The sequence below is a fragment of the Tiliqua scincoides genome, chromosome 2, assembly GCF_035046505.1.
Source record: "Tiliqua scincoides isolate rTilSci1 chromosome 2, rTilSci1.hap2, whole genome shotgun sequence".
NCBI classification, from domain to species: domain Eukaryota; kingdom Metazoa; phylum Chordata; class Lepidosauria; order Squamata; family Scincidae; genus Tiliqua; species Tiliqua scincoides.
The window spans coordinates 231,880,855-231,900,953 of record NC_089822.1 but is presented as its reverse complement, the minus strand read 5'-3'; the positions used below and the strand labels follow the sequence as shown (position 1 = coordinate 231,900,953).

The 20,099-nt window shown below is 43.2% G+C and overlaps 1 protein-coding gene across 2 annotated transcripts in view; it reads left to right on the top strand.

Annotated features, from left to right (window-relative positions):
- LOC136639237 (contactin-4-like) overlaps window positions 1-20,099 on the top strand; it is a 230,189-nt gene that overhangs the window by 171,981 nt on the left and 38,109 nt on the right. For both annotated transcript variants that reach the window (XM_066613253.1, XM_066613254.1), the window contains one exon: window positions 18,252-18,427. In XM_066613253.1, the coding sequence (XP_066469350.1) occupies window positions 18,252-18,427 (176 nt within the window). The remainder of the gene's footprint in view (window positions 1-18,251; window positions 18,428-20,099) is intronic.

Genomic DNA, 20,099 nt, shown 5'->3' with positions numbered 1-20,099 from the left:
CAATGGACTGAACAGAGTCTGCTGGAGACTGGTGTGTGGCTGCCGTGGCCAAGAGCTGCTGAGAACCAAGGTGTTGCTGTGGCGGCTGGTGAAGCTGATGGCAGAAAAGGAGAGGAAGGAGGACCTCTGGAGGTTGAACAGGCAGGCTACCCTGGTGGTGGGGTCCAGCAGTGCATCAGTGCAGAACTAGGGCCATTGTTGGGGAAAAAATGGAGGCTGATTAGTTTATAGTGGACATAAGATCTCTAAAAGAAGATTTTGGCAAAACAACACCTAGTCAGAAAGTAAGAGCGTTCAAGAGAATGTTTATTGCAATAGAGATGATGCTGGGACCATAACCAAATCAGCATGAAAGCAGAATGTAGGATTCTTATACTTTAGAGCAGAGGTTCTCAAACTTTGAGGGAGCTTTACTCCCTCAGTAAGTTCCTGTGGGGGAGGCCTAGGCCAGTGACGCGATCTCCAGGAGGGGCGAGGGGGGTGCTTTGCACTCACTTTATGTAGGCAGGGCTGCAGCAGGCTGCAAGCAGTGCAGGGAGCCCTGTGCAGCCCTGCACAGCGCTCCCTGAGGTTTGGAACTTTCGCTAAAAAAGCAGGCGCAAAGCACCTCCTGCATAACATCCCTTAAAGGGATGGGGGAAGCGTTACACGAACTGGTGGGTTGCGACCCACCAGTTTGAGAACCACTGCCTTAGAGTAACAGTGACACACGTCAGACTTTGCTGGCAAAGAGATGTTGATGCTGGGACAGTTTCTAAAATTTTCTGACTTGGTACTTGAAAGTTCAAGAGTGTTTTTACATTCTTACTCTTTCACATCCTGTTACAAAGTCTGGTGAGAGGTCAGCTTGAGCACAATACTTTATAAGCTGTATTTTTCTATAAGCAATATCTTTTGGGTGCCAGCCTTTCTGTGGCATCTTCAATAGATAACATTCATAAGCAAATCCAGCTATCTGAACTGTCTGGATCTTTCATATCTCTTAACCTTGACTGGGATACATCTTGGCTGTTTCAGCTATAAGCAAGTAAAGGAAAGGTAATTTGACCATCTGCAGAACTCTGCTCCAGAAAGGATATGAAAGTTCTTTTCTCTGTCTTCGTCTATGCACAGCATGAAGAAATACTGGCAGTCTTAAGTCAGAGAGAGATGAGAACTTTCTGTGAATCCATTTAAGGGGTTAGATTTTCTTAGAATGACCCAGGACCCCCTATGGTCACAACATCATCATCATCTATTTATATGAATATAACATGTTCCCTTAGAGAAATCTTGCATTCATACAGATTTGATACATGGTTAGCCAATCAGATGTTCAGTCCTCAGCCCAGATATTTTAGCTGCATGTAATAATGGCAGAAGGATTGTGTGAGAATGGGCTCCTTCAGCTTGCCTTTTGTAAATATGATCTCAAGATTCTCTTTTTTTTTAGGCTGCATGTTAAATATCTCAACAAAAATAGTATCAATGGTGTGGTACTGTGTTCCTTTTATTGAATTTCTGATACAGAAGTGTGGTGACTGGCTGTAGCAGAAAAGCTACATGGGTTGCTTGTCTTGGGTCATGCTAAACCTGATACTTTTTATAATGCCTGGTTTCCATTTAAGAAATAATTTCTTATTTATTTATTATTGATATAAGATATATTGTATTGGCAACCTTCAGTCTCGAAAGACTATGGTATCGCGCTCTGAAAGGTGGTTCTGGCACAGCATCTAGTGTGGCTGAAAAGGCCAATCCGGGAGTGACAATCCCTTCCACACCGGGAGCAAGTGCAGTCTGTCCCTGGTCTGTCTCCCTGGCTATGGGCCTTCCTTCTTTGCCTCTTAGCCTCAGACTGTTGGCAAAGTGTCTCTTCAAACTGGGAAAGGCCATGCTGCACAGCCTGCCTCCAAGCGGGCCGCTCAGAGGCCAGGGTTTCCCACTTGTTGAGGTCCATCCCTTCAGATCCCTCTTGCAGATGTCCTTGTATCGCAGCTGTGGTCTACCTGTAGGGCGCTTTCCTTGCACGAGTTCTCCATAGAGGAGATCCTTTGGGATCCGGCCATCATCCATTCTCACGACATGACCAAGCCAACGCAGGCGTCTCTGTTTCAGCAGTGAATACATGCTAGGGATTCCAGCACATTCCAGGACTGTGTTGTTTGGAACTTTGTCCTGCCAGGTGATGCCGAGGATGCGTCGGAGGCAGCGCATGTGGAAAGCGCTCAGTTTCCTCTCCTGTTGTGAGCGAAGAGTCCATGACTCGCTGCAGTACAGAAGTGTACTCAGGACGCAAGCTCTGTAGACCTGGATCTTGGTATGTTCCGTCAGCTTCTTGTTGGACCAGACTCTCTTTGTGAGTCTGGAAAACGTGGTAGCTGCTTTACCGATGCGCTTGTTTAGCTCGGTATCGAGAGAATGAGTGTCGGAGATCGTTGAGCCAAGGTACACAAAGTCATGGACAACCTCCAGTTCATGCTCAGAGATTGTAATGCAGGGAGGTGAGTCCACATCCTGAACCATGACCTGTGTTTTCTTCAGGATATATAAGATATATAAGTATGGATAAATTGATCATATACTGATCACCATTTGTCTCTGTGAAAGGATATGCCTGGTTAATTGTTACATGGTTCTCTTTCATGTAGCATGTCAGCAGAAAAGGGTATGCAAAAATCTTCTCTTTTGAGCACTTGTTTTCTGGGGCCAGAGGTACTTTGATCTGGAGGAGCATTTAAACAAAGTGTTCATTATGTATGGCATGAAATGGTATGGTATATGTATGGTATGGCATAGCATAATCCCCAGAACCTTGTGCAGTACCGTGTGATTTATCTGAATGTGTACATTGGCCTGAAGTTTCTGATATTGTAGCATTCTCCATTTTCAATAGTCAGAATGGAATACTTCCCTGTTTGTCAAAGTAGACTCATCTGATGCACACTTTTAAAGAGAGAACCTTTTCCCCCCTTCGAGTGTTAATGCAATGGGTAAAAGTTGTTAAATCCTAAAGTGGTGGTACAGATTTTTGCAATTGTCAACACTTGATGTAAGAGTCTTCCTTCCAGAAATCTCAACACCTCTCATCTCCCAGCAAAGGGTCACGGCATTCAGTCACTAAACAGCAATTCAGCATGCTGAAATATGAACTGAATAATAAATGAAGTTTCATTTAAATCCAAAAATATGTTAGGGAATAGAATAGCATCCAAGGGTGCTAGGGAGGGATGCTCACAAAGAGTACCATAAGCACCTGGAAGTCCATAAGCTCTAAAAGGAAGAAAAACAGGGTGGTGGTCACACCATCACCCCCAAAACAGCAACAGCAGCATGATGCTTTGTTTTAGTCCCCGCTTTATAGAATGGATTCAGGTCTCATTGAATCAAACTTTCCCCATACAAATGTGGCAAAAAGAATCATATGTAACATTGTCTGGAAATGACAATAAAATAGGTCATTCGACAAAATTTTTATTTGCTCTTTTGTTGCAGTTGCCTGATTATCCTATAAAAACAAAGCATACAGTTTTACTGTTCTGTGTCTCTGTGTATTTAGGAGCAAAACCAAGCACGCATCATTTCAGGGGTGTCTTAAATTAAATTGGCATGACAAAACCATAGCAGGGTCTGTTGCAGGCTTTGTGGATAACCCAGGCAATTCAAGGTGCTGTTCTTTGCAGGCTATTGATTGAAACTAGCCAATATCCATCTCTTCGAGAACAGAATAATCTACTGTCATTATAGAAATGATGGCCATCTTACAGAGAAGATTAATCAGACACAGAAGAAATCCAATGTGGTCTTTGATAAATTTACAGGACATTTTGGGATCAGTCATCAGCCTCTTAGAACACAAGCAGTTACCGTACCATGAAATTCAGTTACCCCCAAACCCACAAATAAGGACACCAGCTTGGGATGTAACAACCTACTTATTAAATAGATCTACAGCAGGGCAATCTTATTAAACCACAACCTCAAAATGCACAGGTAGCTATAGCAGGGAAATTACTCTAGCAGTCTACCTCTCCAATATGTGTATTTCTGGCCAGTCCAGCCTGAGGGTTCACGAGGCTACCTCTTCGAGCCAGTCAGGCATAATTACAACAGAACTGGCTTGCCCCTTTGACTTTGCTACCTCGTATACACCAAAAAATACCCTATCTGCCCAACACCCGCATGCTACCTGCCCATAAAGTGACCCAAATATTAATGATTACCTAACAATCCCTTGCATAGTCTGGGGTAGGCGAAAAAACCATCAAACCCAGGCCAATCTGATTGACAACAAAAAATTCCTACCTGGCCCTTAGAAACCAGGTAGCTAACCAGCTAATCTGGTTAGCTAATCTCAGCTAACCAGCTAATCTCAGCTGCTCCCAGGGAAAGAGGGTGGGGTTACCGGCCGCAGGCAGACTGAAGAGGCGAGCATACATGTTCACCTCCCAACGACCGGCCATGCCCCCAGAGTGACCAGAACAGCAGCAGTCCAGTTGCTGCAACCCTCCATCTCTGTATGCAACAGCAGGAATGGGGGCAAAAGTGGCAGCACTCAAAGTGCGCTACCAAAATTGTTTTCTCTGCCTAACATGGCCATGCTGCACAAAACATATCATCACTTTGAATTGCTTCATCTTCCATGTTTGTGAATTAAAGAAAAACCATACATCATCTTGCTTAGGAAACAGGATCTTCATTGGTCTTTTTTTTCCAGTGTCCATACTGCAACTTTTCATCCAGTCATTGACTTGGCCAAACTAGGGGTCAGACTAGATATGCACAGAAACAAGTGCTGTAAAAACAGGCTTCCAACCAGAAGCTTCTGCCTGTGTGTGTGTGTGTGTGTGTGTGTGTGTGAGAGAGAGAGAGAGAGAGAGAGAGTCCTTGTAACCCTAGTCAGAACCAGAACACACAAACTGAAATCATGTGAAATTGCATCCACCTCCCCCTGCATCCTGCTTCTTCTTAGAACCAGAAATACAAAGAAAAGTGATCAAATATTGTGGCCAGCCACCTTCATGACCTTAAAAAGATTTCTCTTATCTCTTTGCCAGAATGTTTTGTTTCTTTTCACTAGCACTAGACTCAGCCCAACTTAGCTTTGCATTGTCCTTTTGCCTTCATGTCTGAAGCATCTTGTAAGTAAACACAAATGTCTGTACTACCTGAAATTACCTTCTTATCCATGCCAAGTGCTTATGTGGTACTGAAAGTAATTTTCTTCCATGTGTTGAAATGGCTTCAGCTTATATAGCATCCTTTCTTTCCAGCTTTGAACAAACAGCTTCTTGGCTGTCTTTGCCCTCTGAATTCTCTGTCTGAATTGTTCATGCTGTTAAACACAAGGGTTGCTGAAAAGGAATGATGTCCAGGACAAAAAGAGTCTATGTTATTATACCATTATCCAGGACTATGTGTGGGAAGAGAGGGCATAGTCTGCTAGTATTTGTGCTGCTTTAACACATTAAAGCTGCCATGGAGACTTCTGCCTGCCTCCACCTGTCGGTGTATCTGAATGCGCTTTTGTGACATTCCAGGGCCTCCTATGCCGGCATAACTGCAGGTTAGGATTGCACCCATAACCAGATAATGTATTTACCCAGTGACTGCAGCATCTTGGATTAGTCTCAGAAACTAATTTTTAATTTCTCATTTTATCCTCACACCCCGGGTTTTTTTTCCTCTCCTCAACATCTATAACAGGCACATTGGAAAGGAAAGGCTGTTGTGTTTAAATCAGAGAAGTATAACGGAGAACATGAACTGGTCAGACAAAATAAATTTGCTGCAAATTGAGTTTTAAGGGATGAGAAATAGCAAATGGTATTTTTTAGGGCAATGCGTTCATTAAACAATTCTGAACACTGATCTAACATTTGACAGTTATATATTTAAGAAAAAAGCCCCAGAGGCTGTGCAGATGCTCCTTTCTCCGTCTTTTTACAACTCTATCAATTTTCTCTTATTAAAGAGTTTCATGTGGTTTTCAAATATAATGTTAATGGAAGCTAACTGAATTGCTAAAAAGGGCTGCATTTTCAAAATCTATGCTGTAGCTCTTCTAATAAAGCAATGGAGGTATCCCTATTGCTTGAGGGGAAAAATTGCAAGCCTAAATAAATTGGAAAAAATGTCAGGTGGCTATTGGTGGGGCAGAGAAAGTTTGCACCTGTCCAATTGAGAGATATATGATGTGCCCCTCATGCCAAAAAGTTTGGATACCCCTGGTCTAAACAAATGGGGGAAAGGTTGTCCAGAGTTTGGACCATACTGAAGTAAACAGTACAGAATTAGATCACTATGCATATATGCAACACAGGTCAAATTAAAGACATCCCTGAGCAGTATACAAATTAAAAAGGCAGTCTAAAACAATCATCTTGTGAAAGCAGCAAAGAAAGTTTTCAAAGAATGGCATCAAGCTGCAAAACATAATCTGTCATTCAGTGGCACAAACAATTAATCCATATTGATGGTCCACTTAAGCAGTGTGGTCTTCATCAAAGTTCAGAATGCCATGGGGGAAGTAGGTATGCAGGCCTCCCAAGTTCCAGATGCTGAATGCCACAACAAAGAAGGCCTTTCACCACATACCCAGCAACTGTACTTGAGAAGATAAATCAGGCACAGCATTAAATCCTGTTAATGTAGCCACTTGTCATGGGCAGAACTGGGTGAAGCTTATGTGGGACAGATGTGGACACATAAATTTCTCACCTGGCACCTACTAGGTACGAGAGAAAGGGGGCTTCTGGGTGACACCAGAACTGGGGACAGTGTTTTACCGCTGTTATTTGTCATCTTTGTGTTGTGTATACAGTATGTGCTTATTTATAGTTCCCCGATGCTATAAATAAATGTATACATACCACAAAGATGACAGCCTTGCAAGTTAATACATATTGTCTGCTTGAAAGATCTCCAATTCCGAGATATTTATACAGTGAAAATTCAGTCAGCAGAGACCCTGTGCAGGTTTTGTTGTCATGCAAAGCAAAACCTTATGCTTAGTCAGAAGTACTGTTGTTTTCTTCTTTGGATCAGAAGTGCAGCTGCAGTACAAAGAAACTGCTGACAGTGAAATTCTTCACAGGAGAAGTGAAATTCTTCTGATCTTCCAGTGACACCTACAGTCAAGAGCGCAGAGGTCTTTTCTGAGTCAGACCATCTGGTAAACCAGTCCAGTTTTGGAAGACAATGAAGAAAATCTTTGTGTGATCCACTTGTGTTGATGTATTGGTAAAAACTGCTTATGAGGTTACCAGAGCTAAATATATTAAAATGCAGTGTATGAGCCATAAGATATAAGCTGGTCTTATAGCACAATTGAATGCATGTGTATTCAGAAATAAGTCCCATTCTGATATGGGGCTTACTCTAAGGGAAGTATTATAGGATCACAATTCTAATTGCACAGAGAAGGATTTGGATGCTCTTGTCTCAGGTTTTGAATTCTGCAGTGATAATCCCTGCCTACAAAAGCAAGGAATTCCAGGGCATTTCAACCACACAGAGCTTTATTGGCATTTGGATCATTTACAGGTTGCTCTGTATTTCTAAGGGTCAAACAAGACATTACTGGGAATGTATGACATGTTCATTTGTTTTTTCTTTGTTTCTCTAAGGGCGCAATCCTACCCTGCAATGGAACGGGCAAGCCAGGAGGCTTGCACTGTATCCAGCGCAGGATAGGAGCCAAATGCGACCCAGCTAGAAGCAGGGGGAAACTTTTCCCCTTACCTCTGGGCAAGGCACCCTAGTCCATATTGATCTTGTCAGGTCAGCAGGGGAGGATAGCCCTTGCTTTTCTGTTAGCAAAGTGGCACGGGAGCGTAGGAAGACAGCACAAGAAGCAGGCGATCCCAAACAGAGCCAAAGAAGCAGACACAGGCTTGTTTGTTGCAGAAGCATGTGTTGGTAAAAGGAGCAGGCAGAAGAGTAGTCAGTGAAATGGTCCAGAAGTCAGGGATACAGAGAGGCACAGTCATGATAAGGCACAGACCAAGTCAGAGAACAAACCAGGTAAGTGAACAATTGGTCCCTTACCCAGAGGAGACTCCTGCAACTGCTCGCTCACTATAAAATGCAGCGAGAGCCATTTTGGCACCACTTTATCAGTGGGGTGAATGGATAGAACTGGGATGTTGGTCAGCAAAAGAGGTTATTATTGTATATAACTACATCTGACTGCGCAGTCCATCTCACCAGGCTTGGCACTGCTTTTATAAGAAGGCAGAAGACAGTAGAGCAGTGGTTCCCAAACTGTGGGTCGGGACCCACTGGTGAGTAGCAACCTAATTTTTGGTGGGTCGCTAAAGAGTGACAGAAAGATCAGATAACTAGTTGCCTTAAGCCCTGCTATTAAAAATTCAGATACTGTTGCTGCTAATTACCCTGCGAAGAGCTCAGCTCTTGCATTTTGCAAACATGTAAATATAGGGAAATAAATGTTTGAGGGTATTTTTTTCTGGTTATTAGTTCTTAAATAAATAAATAAAATATTATTCCTTTCTAGATCTCCTTTTTTAAAAGTCTGATAAATCTAGATGGGTCCCGATAGAGTGTCGTTTAAAAAAAGTAGGTCCTGGTGCTAAAAGTGGATCCTGGTGCACTGAAGTTGAACTTCTTTCTCAGCTTGCACATTGGTTTAAAGCAGAGGAAGGCAACTGGATGATGGAGTGAGGGGCTTAGACAAATGAATATGGGGAATTATAGTGACTTGCACACTGGAGAAAAATACCCATTATAATTTAACATTTAGAGAATTGCTTTGCTTTTAAAGAATATTTCACGTAAAGCAATAGAAAATATCTAAGTAGATGATCAAAGCCATGTCAACACAATATGTAATTTCAAGGTAAGCTCATAAAAACCCTTGATTGATAATTGTAACTAACTTTGAAACATGGAAGATAGCCAGAACAACTTTGGATGCCATAAAGGCAGACTCCAAAATAAAAAAGCTGTTTTTCGCTAAGAATTTTGACAATGCAGATCTAATATGTCTGATTATTATTGACTTCCATAACATGCTGGTGCACTTGGCTGCCCTTTTTTGGCTTCTGTATAGTACTTTTCATTTGCTTTTACAGTAAGGTCATTAAAATAAATCTTTTCACTTTTTCAAGTCCTTGAAAACAGATTGGTACGCTTTCTCCTTGGGGGTGATTTGTAAATTGCTTTGCAGAAGGCTTAAGCTCATGATGAATACAACTAGAAAAAGTTTCATCAGAGTTGCACTCGGGTGTCATTTTTCATCAGGTTGTTTCAGCCACTCACAGAAATGCCATATGTCAAACAACATCACTGCCTAGCTCCTAGAAAACATTAATGGATTTTTAAAAATGATGCCTTCACAGATACTGGGCACTAGTTTGTGTTCAACTGGATGACATGTCCAAAACGCATCTCCAAAAAAGTGTGTGTTTTTTAATCTACCTAAAGAAAATGTATTTGAATGTGATCTGGCATGCTCAGAGTGGTTTAACTTTAGGAGGTTAGATGTAGCATTAATACCATTCCAGAGCAGATGGTGTGTTCTGTGCGTTTAGCAAAGAGGAAGTAAGGTGGTGGTAGGTGGTGATGATGATGATGATGATGATAATACAGGTATCTATATACCGCCTTTCTTGGTAGTCAGATTTCTCCTCAGACTTTATTCAAGGTGGTTTACATGGGCAGGCTGTTCTAAATCCCCATAGGGATTTTTAGAACTGAAAGGTTCTATCTTTCAAGAACCACATTTCAGATGGATCTTTCTGATCTGGTATCACATTCTGGCCTCCAGTTTCCTCCCACGCAAGCTGACAAGCAGCTCCTTCATCTCTCACATGGAGGGCAGCCAAGACGCTTCTTTGCTCACACCAAAGACCAGGTGGAATAACTCGGCTCTGCTTGTCAGCTGCTTCAAGGTCTCACCATTCACGGTGCTGGTGGCCTCAAACTGGTGACCTGAGGATGCTATCTTCAGGCAAACGGAGGCTCTATCCTCTAGACCAGAGCTCCTGCCCATAAACACCAGGCAGCCCAATTCTAACTTACACCAATGCAGCAGGAACAGCAGGACCCTGCTGCATCCTAAGTACGGAGGGAGTAGGCTGGAGGTCTCCTTGCGGTAAGGGGGCATTCATCCCCTTACTCTATGTAAAGCCCCAGCCTGCTCAATGGGGCAACTCGGATCTGTGCCTTCGTAACCATCGCAAGTCTGAGTTGCCTTGTGTTGGGTTTTCAAGCCCAGGAAGGAGGATTTGGTGTGTGCCACTGCCTCCCCCTTCCGTGACCTAATATGCCCACCCCACTGCCCTCTCTCCACCTTCCTCCTGCCCCATTACAACCCTCCCTCACCTTTCCCCACCCCCTAGCTACTTGGAGCAGCTCTTAGCTGCTCTGGGCACGGCAAAGGCCTTCCCACCAGCACTCCTATCTGCTAGGCTGTCACAATGTGCTTTGTGGCCTGCACCAATGCTAGGGACAATTACATTGTGCCTAAAGTAAGCTAAACTTCACAAAATTGCTAGCAACCATTGTTTGGCTTGCTTTCAACTTTTGTTTTAGGTCTGAGAGCAACTCGTTTCTGTGAGATGAGGTAGCCAGTGTGATTGGGGCACTTTCAATATGGACAAGTCCATAGGCATAAACACGTAGGAAGATGGAGAATCCATTAGCTGCCCTCTGTCTTCCATTGTCTGTCTCATGTGCCGTCTAATCAATGACATTCTTAGTGCTTGTCATTTTCCTGTTTTCTGTATGAGTGCAGCATGTGTGTGAATGAATCCACACACGAAGCAGTATTTTTAAACTGCTTTAGGTGAAGCCCAGGATCAGCCTCAGGCTTCCGTTAGGAACCACCTTGACCGACACTGCAGTTGCTTGAATCCAGTACTGAGTTGAGTACTGTGAGTCCCTTCAAGAAGCCTCAGTGACTGATAGGAAGGTGTATCGAGTGGAAGAGACTGACTTTCTCACCACAAGTGAGTGGTGACTCATCCCTTGCTTGTAGCCCCTGGTTTAGGTCATAGAAAACCACTCTCCAGCCCCAACCTTTTGCCATGGCACAAACCACAGAAACCTTTCTTCTTTGTCTTTCAGTTCTCCAACTTTCCTTCCTTCCTTATGACCTAAAACTCCCAGTTCCTTAACCCCATGTCTCAGGGAAACCCACATAATTTTCCTATATTCTTCCTTCCCACTTCTTTCTCCTCTCCTTGTTTCTCTTTGGCTTTTTTTCTACTCTATAGCAACAGTTTATTCGTTGGACTTAGTTGCGAGGTTAAAAGATATTGCTTTAATTCCCCTTCCCTATTATTGTCAATTATCCCCCGGTAAAGTTTGTTTTGTTGCAGCTCTCACCCTCATCTCCTTCTTCTCCATCTAATCACCGAGCTGTGCCCTTGCCCACAACACAGAATCCCCACACACAAATTAGTTTTGCCCCATGTGTCCAAATTAGAAGCACATCTGGATCAAATTCAAGTGTTGCATATATACGTAGAGTTGAGACAGAGCAAAATAAGATTGGCAGAAGTTGAGGCAAAATCTCTGTGCTCGTACAACAGTGTGTGAGATAAGCACTAGCAGTGGTAACTGCTCACAGAACAGCTTCAGTTCTATGAGTGTATTACTTTTATTTTTCTCTCCAGGTTGTAGTTCATTGGGCTCATCAACTATTAATGGTTTCTCATATTTATGTTCATTATGTATTTATTAAAATATGCATGTGCCATGCTTCAGTTGAGCATCTCTTACAGAAATTGGAAGTCATTACTCTCTGTATTTGTAAGGTGGGAGCCCCATCTGCAGACACAAAACAATCTGAAGAAGAGGGCAAAAGTGGTCATTCAGGAGTTTGCAGGAAAATTGTGGAGGTTTTTTGACCAAAAAAAAAAAGTTTCAAGTCTTTTTTTTTAAAAGGCTAATAATAATAATAATAATAATAATAATAATAATAATAATAATAAACTTTATTTGTATCCCGCCCTTCTCCCTGAAAGGGACCCAGGGCGGCTTACAACATGTAAAAACAATTTTAAAAAGCATGATTTAACACAGATAAAAACATATTAAAAACACATTAACAGAGGGCATAAAAACAGTAGTCAGAATAAAGTCAGAATAAAAAGAGCATAAAACAGCAAATCATAGAGGAATCCAGCCTGTCAAAAAGAAACTAAAAGATGTATAAAAGTTTTTAAAAGGCCATAGAATCAGAAGGCTTGTTTAAAGAGCAGGGTCTTCAGGCCTCACCGAAAAAACTCAAGAGAGGGAGCCATTCTCAAGTCAAGGGGAAGGGAGTTCCACAACGTTGGTGCCACTACTGAGAAGGCCCTATTTCTTGCCGCCGCCCCACGAACCTCCTTGGGTGGTGGCACTTGTAAAAAGGCCTTCTCTGATGACCTGAGAGGACAAGCCGGATTGTACGGGAGTAGGCGATCTCTAAGATAGCCTGGCCCAGAGCAGTACAGGCTAAAACCCAGAGCCATCCCTAGGTGGGTGCTACTCGGTGCAGGGCTTACCTGGTGAAGCTTATCATTCCAGAAGATGGGGTGGGGGAGTGACATGATGTAATTACATTGCTCCTGACCTTCTGAGCTATCACATTGTTTTTAATGCAAAAACCCTGCCTCCGGACTGCCCCTGTTTGGCGATCTTCAGCCCACTTCAGACCCAATCACTTCATGTTCTCATCAGCGACCAGCGAAAATACAGTCGTCAACAAGAGCATGAGGTGGCTGGGCCCAGAATGTGCTGAAGATCACCGAATAGAGGCTCAGGAAGTGCGGTGTTACCCCTCCTGGGGGTGACACCCAGGGTGGACTCCCTGCTAAAACCAGGCTGCATGAATAGCAGGAAAATCCGGAGGATGAATAATGGAAAATGAAAGCTCTGTGCTGACAGAAGCATAGTGGGATGCTCTGGGTAGACTACAAGTGAATCAAATAGTCTGCTCGGCCTCAGTACAAAGTTCTCGTTTCTCTTTCATTCTCGTCAGCTAGACTGAGGAAGTTCAGGTGAGTCAAGCTTGCTCCTTGATAATATGATCTGAAGTGTTTGAAGATTAAAAAGAAAATAGACAAGCTCCTCTAAAAACAGTGCAGCGTGCGTGTCCACATTCCTGACTGCACAATCATAAACAAAGCTGGTTGTGTTGGCAACAGAAAAAAGAAATATGAAGATATAGGGAGAAAGAAAAATAATGGCAAGGAAGTTTGAGTAAAGATTAGAGGAAAAATAAGGATTTGAGAAAAGTGACATTTGGCTTGACAGGCTTATACATTTGGAAAAAAAATGCAGCTTGCCATTCACAATTTGAATAGACTTTGTGAGGGAAAGAACAATTGTAGACCAAAGCAGAGAGACATTTCTGAGAGTGAAGAAGAAATTGTATGAGTTATATAAGAAAGTAAAGAGAGCATTTGGAAGGAAGGAAAAATTATGCAGTCAGAGAAAAATAGAGCGTGGAAAGGAAGAAAAATGGAAACTCTGTTAATCTAATGAAAGGGAAGAAAATGATATGTGTAGGCAGAAGTCCACAGATAAGGTGTCTGAGTTAGGGCAGTAGCAATTAGTTATGTCCTAAAATAAATTGCACTGGTTTAAATAAGGAGAAATTGAATGTCCATGCAAACAGAAATACTGTGATGGAGTAAACTGTTGGCAACAGGGCAAGCAATCCAGGAAAAACAGCGGCTAGCAATTCAGCAAGTAAGGGCACAATCCTAAAGTTGGCTTGTGCTGGCCCAAGTCTCTTGGGCCGGCCCAGAAGGGTCGCAAACGTGCCATAAAGCACGTTTGTGCCTCCGTGGGAGGAAGCCGCGTTGGCACATCTAGATGCACTGATGTGTGGAGACTGACATAAGCCTCCGCGGTGGCTTCCCTGCAGCCGCTTGCGCTGCAAAGGTAGGTGGCGGGGAGGAGGAGGGAAGGCAGGCGATGGGCAGCCCTGGGGGCGGGCACGCGGGGAGCTGGAGGCAGGGCCCCAACCCCCACCCATGGAGAACAGAGCGACTTCAAGCTGCTCCGCTCTCCTCAGACTTGCGCCACCCCCAGATGTGGTGCAGATCTGAGGAGACCCATTGGAGCCAGCAGCCCTTACCCAGGGGTAAGGGGAAGAGTTTCCCCTTGCCTCTGGCTGAGCCACTGCTGCCAACAAACCTGCGTTGGATGCAGTGCAAGCCTCCTGGCTTGCCTGCTCCAGCGCAGGTTTGGATTGCTCTCTAAATTGAATATATTCTGCTCAGTAAAGAATTGAATTTGAAAAAGCCTTGCAATAAAATTGTCCACATAGCCAGACTCTGTTGACAGATTGGCTCAGTCTCTGTTAAATTAATATTTTTTGCCATATTTTATCCATATTAATTACAATTCTGTATCAGAGAGTAGAAATTAGGCCTTTGATGGCAAAAAGAGCTGTATCTGGAGTCAATGTGGAGGGATAATTAACTGTACTGAGTGTTGAATTCTGAACCTCTTCCTGCGCTGTGTCTGTCCACAATCGTTCTGTGTTCCGTGTTCGTTAGAGAAACCAATTGCTGTTCATATCTGTTAACCGAGTCTCATTAAATCGTGTCAAGTGGATAAAGCCTGTTTCCTTGTGATGAAGAAGAAACTGAGGAACAACGCAATTAATTTACTTGCCCCAAGCAACCAAGCAAATGATTGAGAAGTCACTTAGAATTCATCAAAAACTTGCCCTTAACCTCCCTTAGTTTGAATGAGGCCCTGATGCATTCCGGCAAGAGAGAACTTGTCTCTCCCCGAATCTTGTATTTCCTGTATGTGCTCCTCATTTGTAAATACAGCAACACTCATTCCATGATCCATACTCAGTTTTCAGACATCTGTGAGGAAGTGGCTTGTGTAGGTAGACTGTGGCCATCACACAACCTTCCACTTCAAAAATTTTGTTGTTGTTGAAGTCTTCATGTTATTGGAAAGAAATATCATAGATACTCACCTATTTCTACCAATAAGTCAACTGCAGATCGTCTTCTCCTATTATCTGTGGGTCACTCAGGGGTCCAGGTTGTTCAGGTGTGCCATGGCAGCCAGGGGAAGCCGGGAGGAGCTTTAAAAGTGCCTGCAGAAGGTCTGTGAAGTGTCTGAGGAACATTGTGAGTGATTGCAGGCAGGTTGCAGATGCGCAGCTTTGTTTGCATTTGTTGGAGCTCCCGTTGTAGAGTCTCCTTATTAATTCCAAGTCCAGAAGTGCCTCTTAAAATGACAGTGAACAGTATAAAAAATGATCTGGCAGCAGTGGGATTAGGATATGGTGATCGGTGCTGCATTTGTTTTGGAAGCTGCTTCTTTGCTGCTTCAAACCTGAATTTTTTTTAAGTGGTTCAATGCAATGTTCAATTCTGTTGCTTTAAGGGCAGGGAGAGAGAGAAATGGTACACAGAACTGCACAAGCGCCTTGTTTATGTCTTCAAACACAGTGGGGTAACTCAGATTCTTCCCCCTCCCCTTCAAACAAGCTACAGGGCAAGCTGCAGCTCCTCTTTGTAAGCACCATTCCCCAAGTTTTACCCCTGACTTATCCAAGGCTCATGGAACATTCCATGATTTTTGGTTGAAAGCCTGTCCTCGACTTATCTGTGAGTTTGTCTTATGGGTGAGTGTCTGCGGTAGGTATTTTGTCCAGGGAAGATGGAAGTGAAACATTTGGATTCTGCGAGAAGGGCAAAAAGTCAGGGAACGCCTTAGTTGAAAAATGGCATAATTCTGCATTGCAAGTTATCATCAAACCAGGAAGTGGTTGTGCTCCGCAAAGAACTAAGGGAGCAAATCAACATAGGGTATAGAAGAGGCTGAGGGTATGTGGCAACATGCACTTGGTGATTCTCTCTCCTACGGCAGAGCTGTATGTTATAAAAAAAATGTGACTACCACAAAATAGCAGACCCATGTCAGGTTCTCCTTCTGTAATGGATAGAAGAACTTGATTGATTCAATTCTCCTCATCATTGGCTGTTTGTGGTGGGGATTGGGAAAATATTTCTTTACCCATTGTGTTGGCAACCTTCAGTTTCGAAAGACTATGGTATCGCGCACTGGATGGTGGTTCTGGCACAGCGTCTAGTGTGGCTGAAAAGGCCGATTCGGGAGTGACAATCCCTTCCACACCGGGAGCAAGTGCAGTCTGTCCCTGGTCTGTCTCCCTGGCTATGGGCCTTCCTTCTTTGCCTCTTTGCCTCAGACTGTGAGCCAAGTGTCTCTTCAAACTGGAAAAAGGCCATGCTGCACAGCCTGCCTCCAAGCGGGCCGCTCAGAGGCCAGGGTTTCCCACTTGTTGAGGTCCACTCCTAAGGCCTTCAGATCCCTCTTGCAGATGTCCTTGTATTGCAGCTGTGGTCTACCTGTAGGGCGCTTTCCTTGCACGAGTTCTCCATAGAGGAGATCCTTTGGGATCCGGCCATCATCCATTCTCGCAACATGACTGAGCCAACGCAGGCGTCTCTGTTTCAGCAGTGCATACATGCTAGGGATTCCAGCACGTTCCAGGACTGTGTTGTTTGGAACTTTGTCCTGCCAGCACATAATTAATCTGTAGAACTCCTTGCCACAGGATGTGGTGATGGCATCTGGCCTAGATGCCTTTAAAAGGGGATTGAACAGATTTCTGGAGGAAACGTCCTTCACAGATTACAAGCCATGATGGGTATATGCAACCTCCTGGTTTTAAAAGTAGGCTATCTCTGACATGCCAGAGGCAAGGGAGTGCCACCAGGATACAGGTACCTTAATGTCTTGTGTGTGTCTTGTCTTGCTCCCTGACGCATCTGGTGGGCCACTGTGAGATACAGGAACCTGGACTAGATGAGCCCTTGGCCTGATCCAGCAGGGCTCCTATTATGACTCTAAAGATACAATCTTCTGTATGTCTACTCAGAAGTATGTCCTATTGTGTTCAGTGGGGCTTCCTCCCAGGAAAGTGGGGATAGGATTGCAGCCTAAGATGTGTATGGCATGTAGGGAAGGGCTACCTCACTAGAAGGGCTACTTCACTTCGGTTGCAAAGGGCTGCCTCAGTGGAATGTGGGTCAGTCCTATGTGTTTTATAATGTGTTATTTATATCTCTGACCAAGTTTTACTTCTCAATCCCATGAAGTATATGGATTGAACTGAATGGCTTGGCTTTGTTTAGCTGGGCAGGTGAATACTCACTTCGATATTGTTTTTGTTGTCAAGACTTTGAAATAAGCAAAATATGGGCAGTTTTCAAAGTTTGGGGCTGATTGATAAATAGCTTGTTTTTCCCCCTTTTCCTTAGTGACATGTTAACAAAATATACTGTTTATGTCAACTGAAATCAAAGACAAATTATAACTTGGAAAGTATTGGGAGTTGTTAGACACCAGAGCCTGCATAATGTTGCCATGGCTCATCTTTCAACACCACCACTTTGCATGTTCTGTGGGAATAGAGTGATAAATGGACAATTAAATAACTTGTAAAATATTTCACTGTGAATAAGGGATTATTCCTCTAAGCACCAAATGGAGTCATTGTATCCTGTCATCCATGCTTCAGATATATAGCTTCAAGTCGGCAAAAATATTCTCTCTAGTTTGCCTTGCTTAGTAAATTGTATAATGTTCAAAATTATAATCTGTCCTGGACTGGTCTTCAAAGATGTGTCATATTCAATGTGGCAAGTACCTCTTTAAAACAGACAAGCCATGACGAAACACATAATTGGCCCTGTTTTATATAGTTGGAGGGGGGGGGGAATTCAAATTGGGAATGTAGAGAAAGGATATTTAAGTCTTTGTACTCACAGTGGGCCATATTCAGATGACTCAGATTCTCTCTCTCTCTCTCTCTCTCTCTCTCTCTCTCTCCCCCCCCCCCATGCAGGGCCTAAAAATATATTTAAGGCTGCAATATATTTTACACACTTACCTGGGAGAAAATCCTGTTGAATTCAGTTGGACTTTTACTTCTCAGTAGACATGCCTGGGATTGTGCTGTAAATTGTTAGCATGGACAGTGTAGTAATGAAGTATCAATTACTGCTGTTTGAGACTGTAGGTGCAAGCATATCCTGTGCAAAGCTTTAAAATATGCAGAATTTTATTCCTCCGGAAGCTGTTCCAATTCAGGGACAATCAAGATGTATATTTGAAATAGATCTTAAAAGTCATTTTTACGTTGGCCCAAACTCAAAATGTGCAGTCAGCTGTTTAGAGCTTTATTTAAGCAGTAATCTGTGTTTTATACCAGGTGAGTTATTGACAGGTTCCTTTTGTGTTCTTTGTTATTTTTACAGATCCAACCCGGTTTATGGTAGCACCTACCAGCATGGATGTCACTGCTGGTGAAAGTATTCTTCTGCCTTGCCAGGTATCTCATGATCACCCGCTAGATATTATGTTTACTTGGTCATTTAATGGACACCTCATAGACTTTGAAAAAGACGGGGATCACTTTGAAAGAGTTGGAGGGGTAAGTATTAATATTAGTAATCCCCCCCAAAGACATTCATAATGTCTGAGAATTACAATAATAAGAAAGGTCAAAATTTAACTATATCATGTTGATCAAACTAACTATGTAGCATGCTGGTACATTTTTGGAAACAGACACAAATTTATAGCTCTGTATCTAGTTAAATGTTAGCACTTGGTATGTTCATATCTATGCTCTCAAACAGCAGTCATTTACAATAAAAGTAACCACACCAGTAAACTACTTATCTTCTGTACTACCTACACTGCTAATTCACTTTCATTCTCCTTTGGGTCTATGTGGTGGGTAACATGGAAGTGCAGTATTTTCCTGCAGGAATAAACAACTCCAATTTCAGAATATCCTCCCAAATGCAAGTCCTGAGTAGATGTACCAGTTCTGAGAATAGATGCTTGTTGAATCCATTAGGAAAAGTATTTCAAATTAAAAAGTCAGCAGAGTTTGCACCTTCTGGCCTGCATTGTCCAAACAGTGATTTCTTAGCATTCTATTCTTGCTGAAAACAGTAATGTATTAGCAAAATGTAACATATGCAACAAATGTCCATCTTTGCAGTCACATAGAGACAAGTGGGAATAAGATGCTTTTGCATAAACCAGCAAACTACGGTGTATGTCATTCTCACATGCTTCAGAGGTTATTAAGATCTTATTGCTAACCATGAGTCATATATGGTGCAGGTGATGCACCTGTCTGCTAACCTTATGAGACAGTTACAGGTATAACTTAATTATCCATGGATCTTTCACCTGCAATTTTATCTCAACGCAATGAGAAGGACCCTTTCAACTAAAGGAAAAAAGTTGTTTAACAATAGCCTCGTTAATGTGGGAGAGGGCAGCCAGCAGACAATCCATCAATCATTCTCTCTCCAGGCACTTAGAACAGCTTCACTCCAAGGCCAGCGACCCCTCCCTTCCTGCTGAACATGTGAAAGAAGGCTAAGTGGAAGTGTTTATCACTTCCTCTGTTCTTCCCTGTGATGTGGCTCCCAGTGAAGGGAGAGGTTGCTGCCTCTGAGTGAAGCCTTTCTAAGCATCTAGAGAGATTGATTGCCTGCCTGATGCATTACAAAGGACATCAAGGCTGTTTTAAAATCACCTAGCAAAGGGACATTATTTTTTTAATGGATTTGCTCTAAAACAATTTTTGCCATCAACATGAGCTTTGGGAACTGAACCCTCAGGAACTCAACTTGTGTATGTAGGACATATGCTATAGGACTTCAAAATGGCACACTGAATATTGTTCTTTGAAGCTGAAACAGGAAAAAGTATGCCTCACACTAGAAGGCAGATGTCACCATACCTCTGTTGGCCTAAGATGCAATATGGGAGAAAGCCCATTGCTCAGTGTCTTGTCTTCCTCCAGAGCAGGAGTGCCCAAACCATGGCCCTGGGACCACTTGAGACCCTTGAGGTCTCTCAATGCGGCCCTCAGGAAGCCCCCAGTCTCCAGTGAGCCTCTGGCCCTCCGGAAACTTGCTGGAGCCCGCACTGGCCCAACGCAACTGCTCTCAGCGTGAGGGTGACTGTTTGACCTCTCATGTTAGCTGTGAGATGAGGGCTCCCTCCACAGCTTGCTGTTTCACATCTGTAATGCAGTAGCAGTAGCAAAGAAAAGGCCAGCCTTGCTTTGTTCAAGGCCT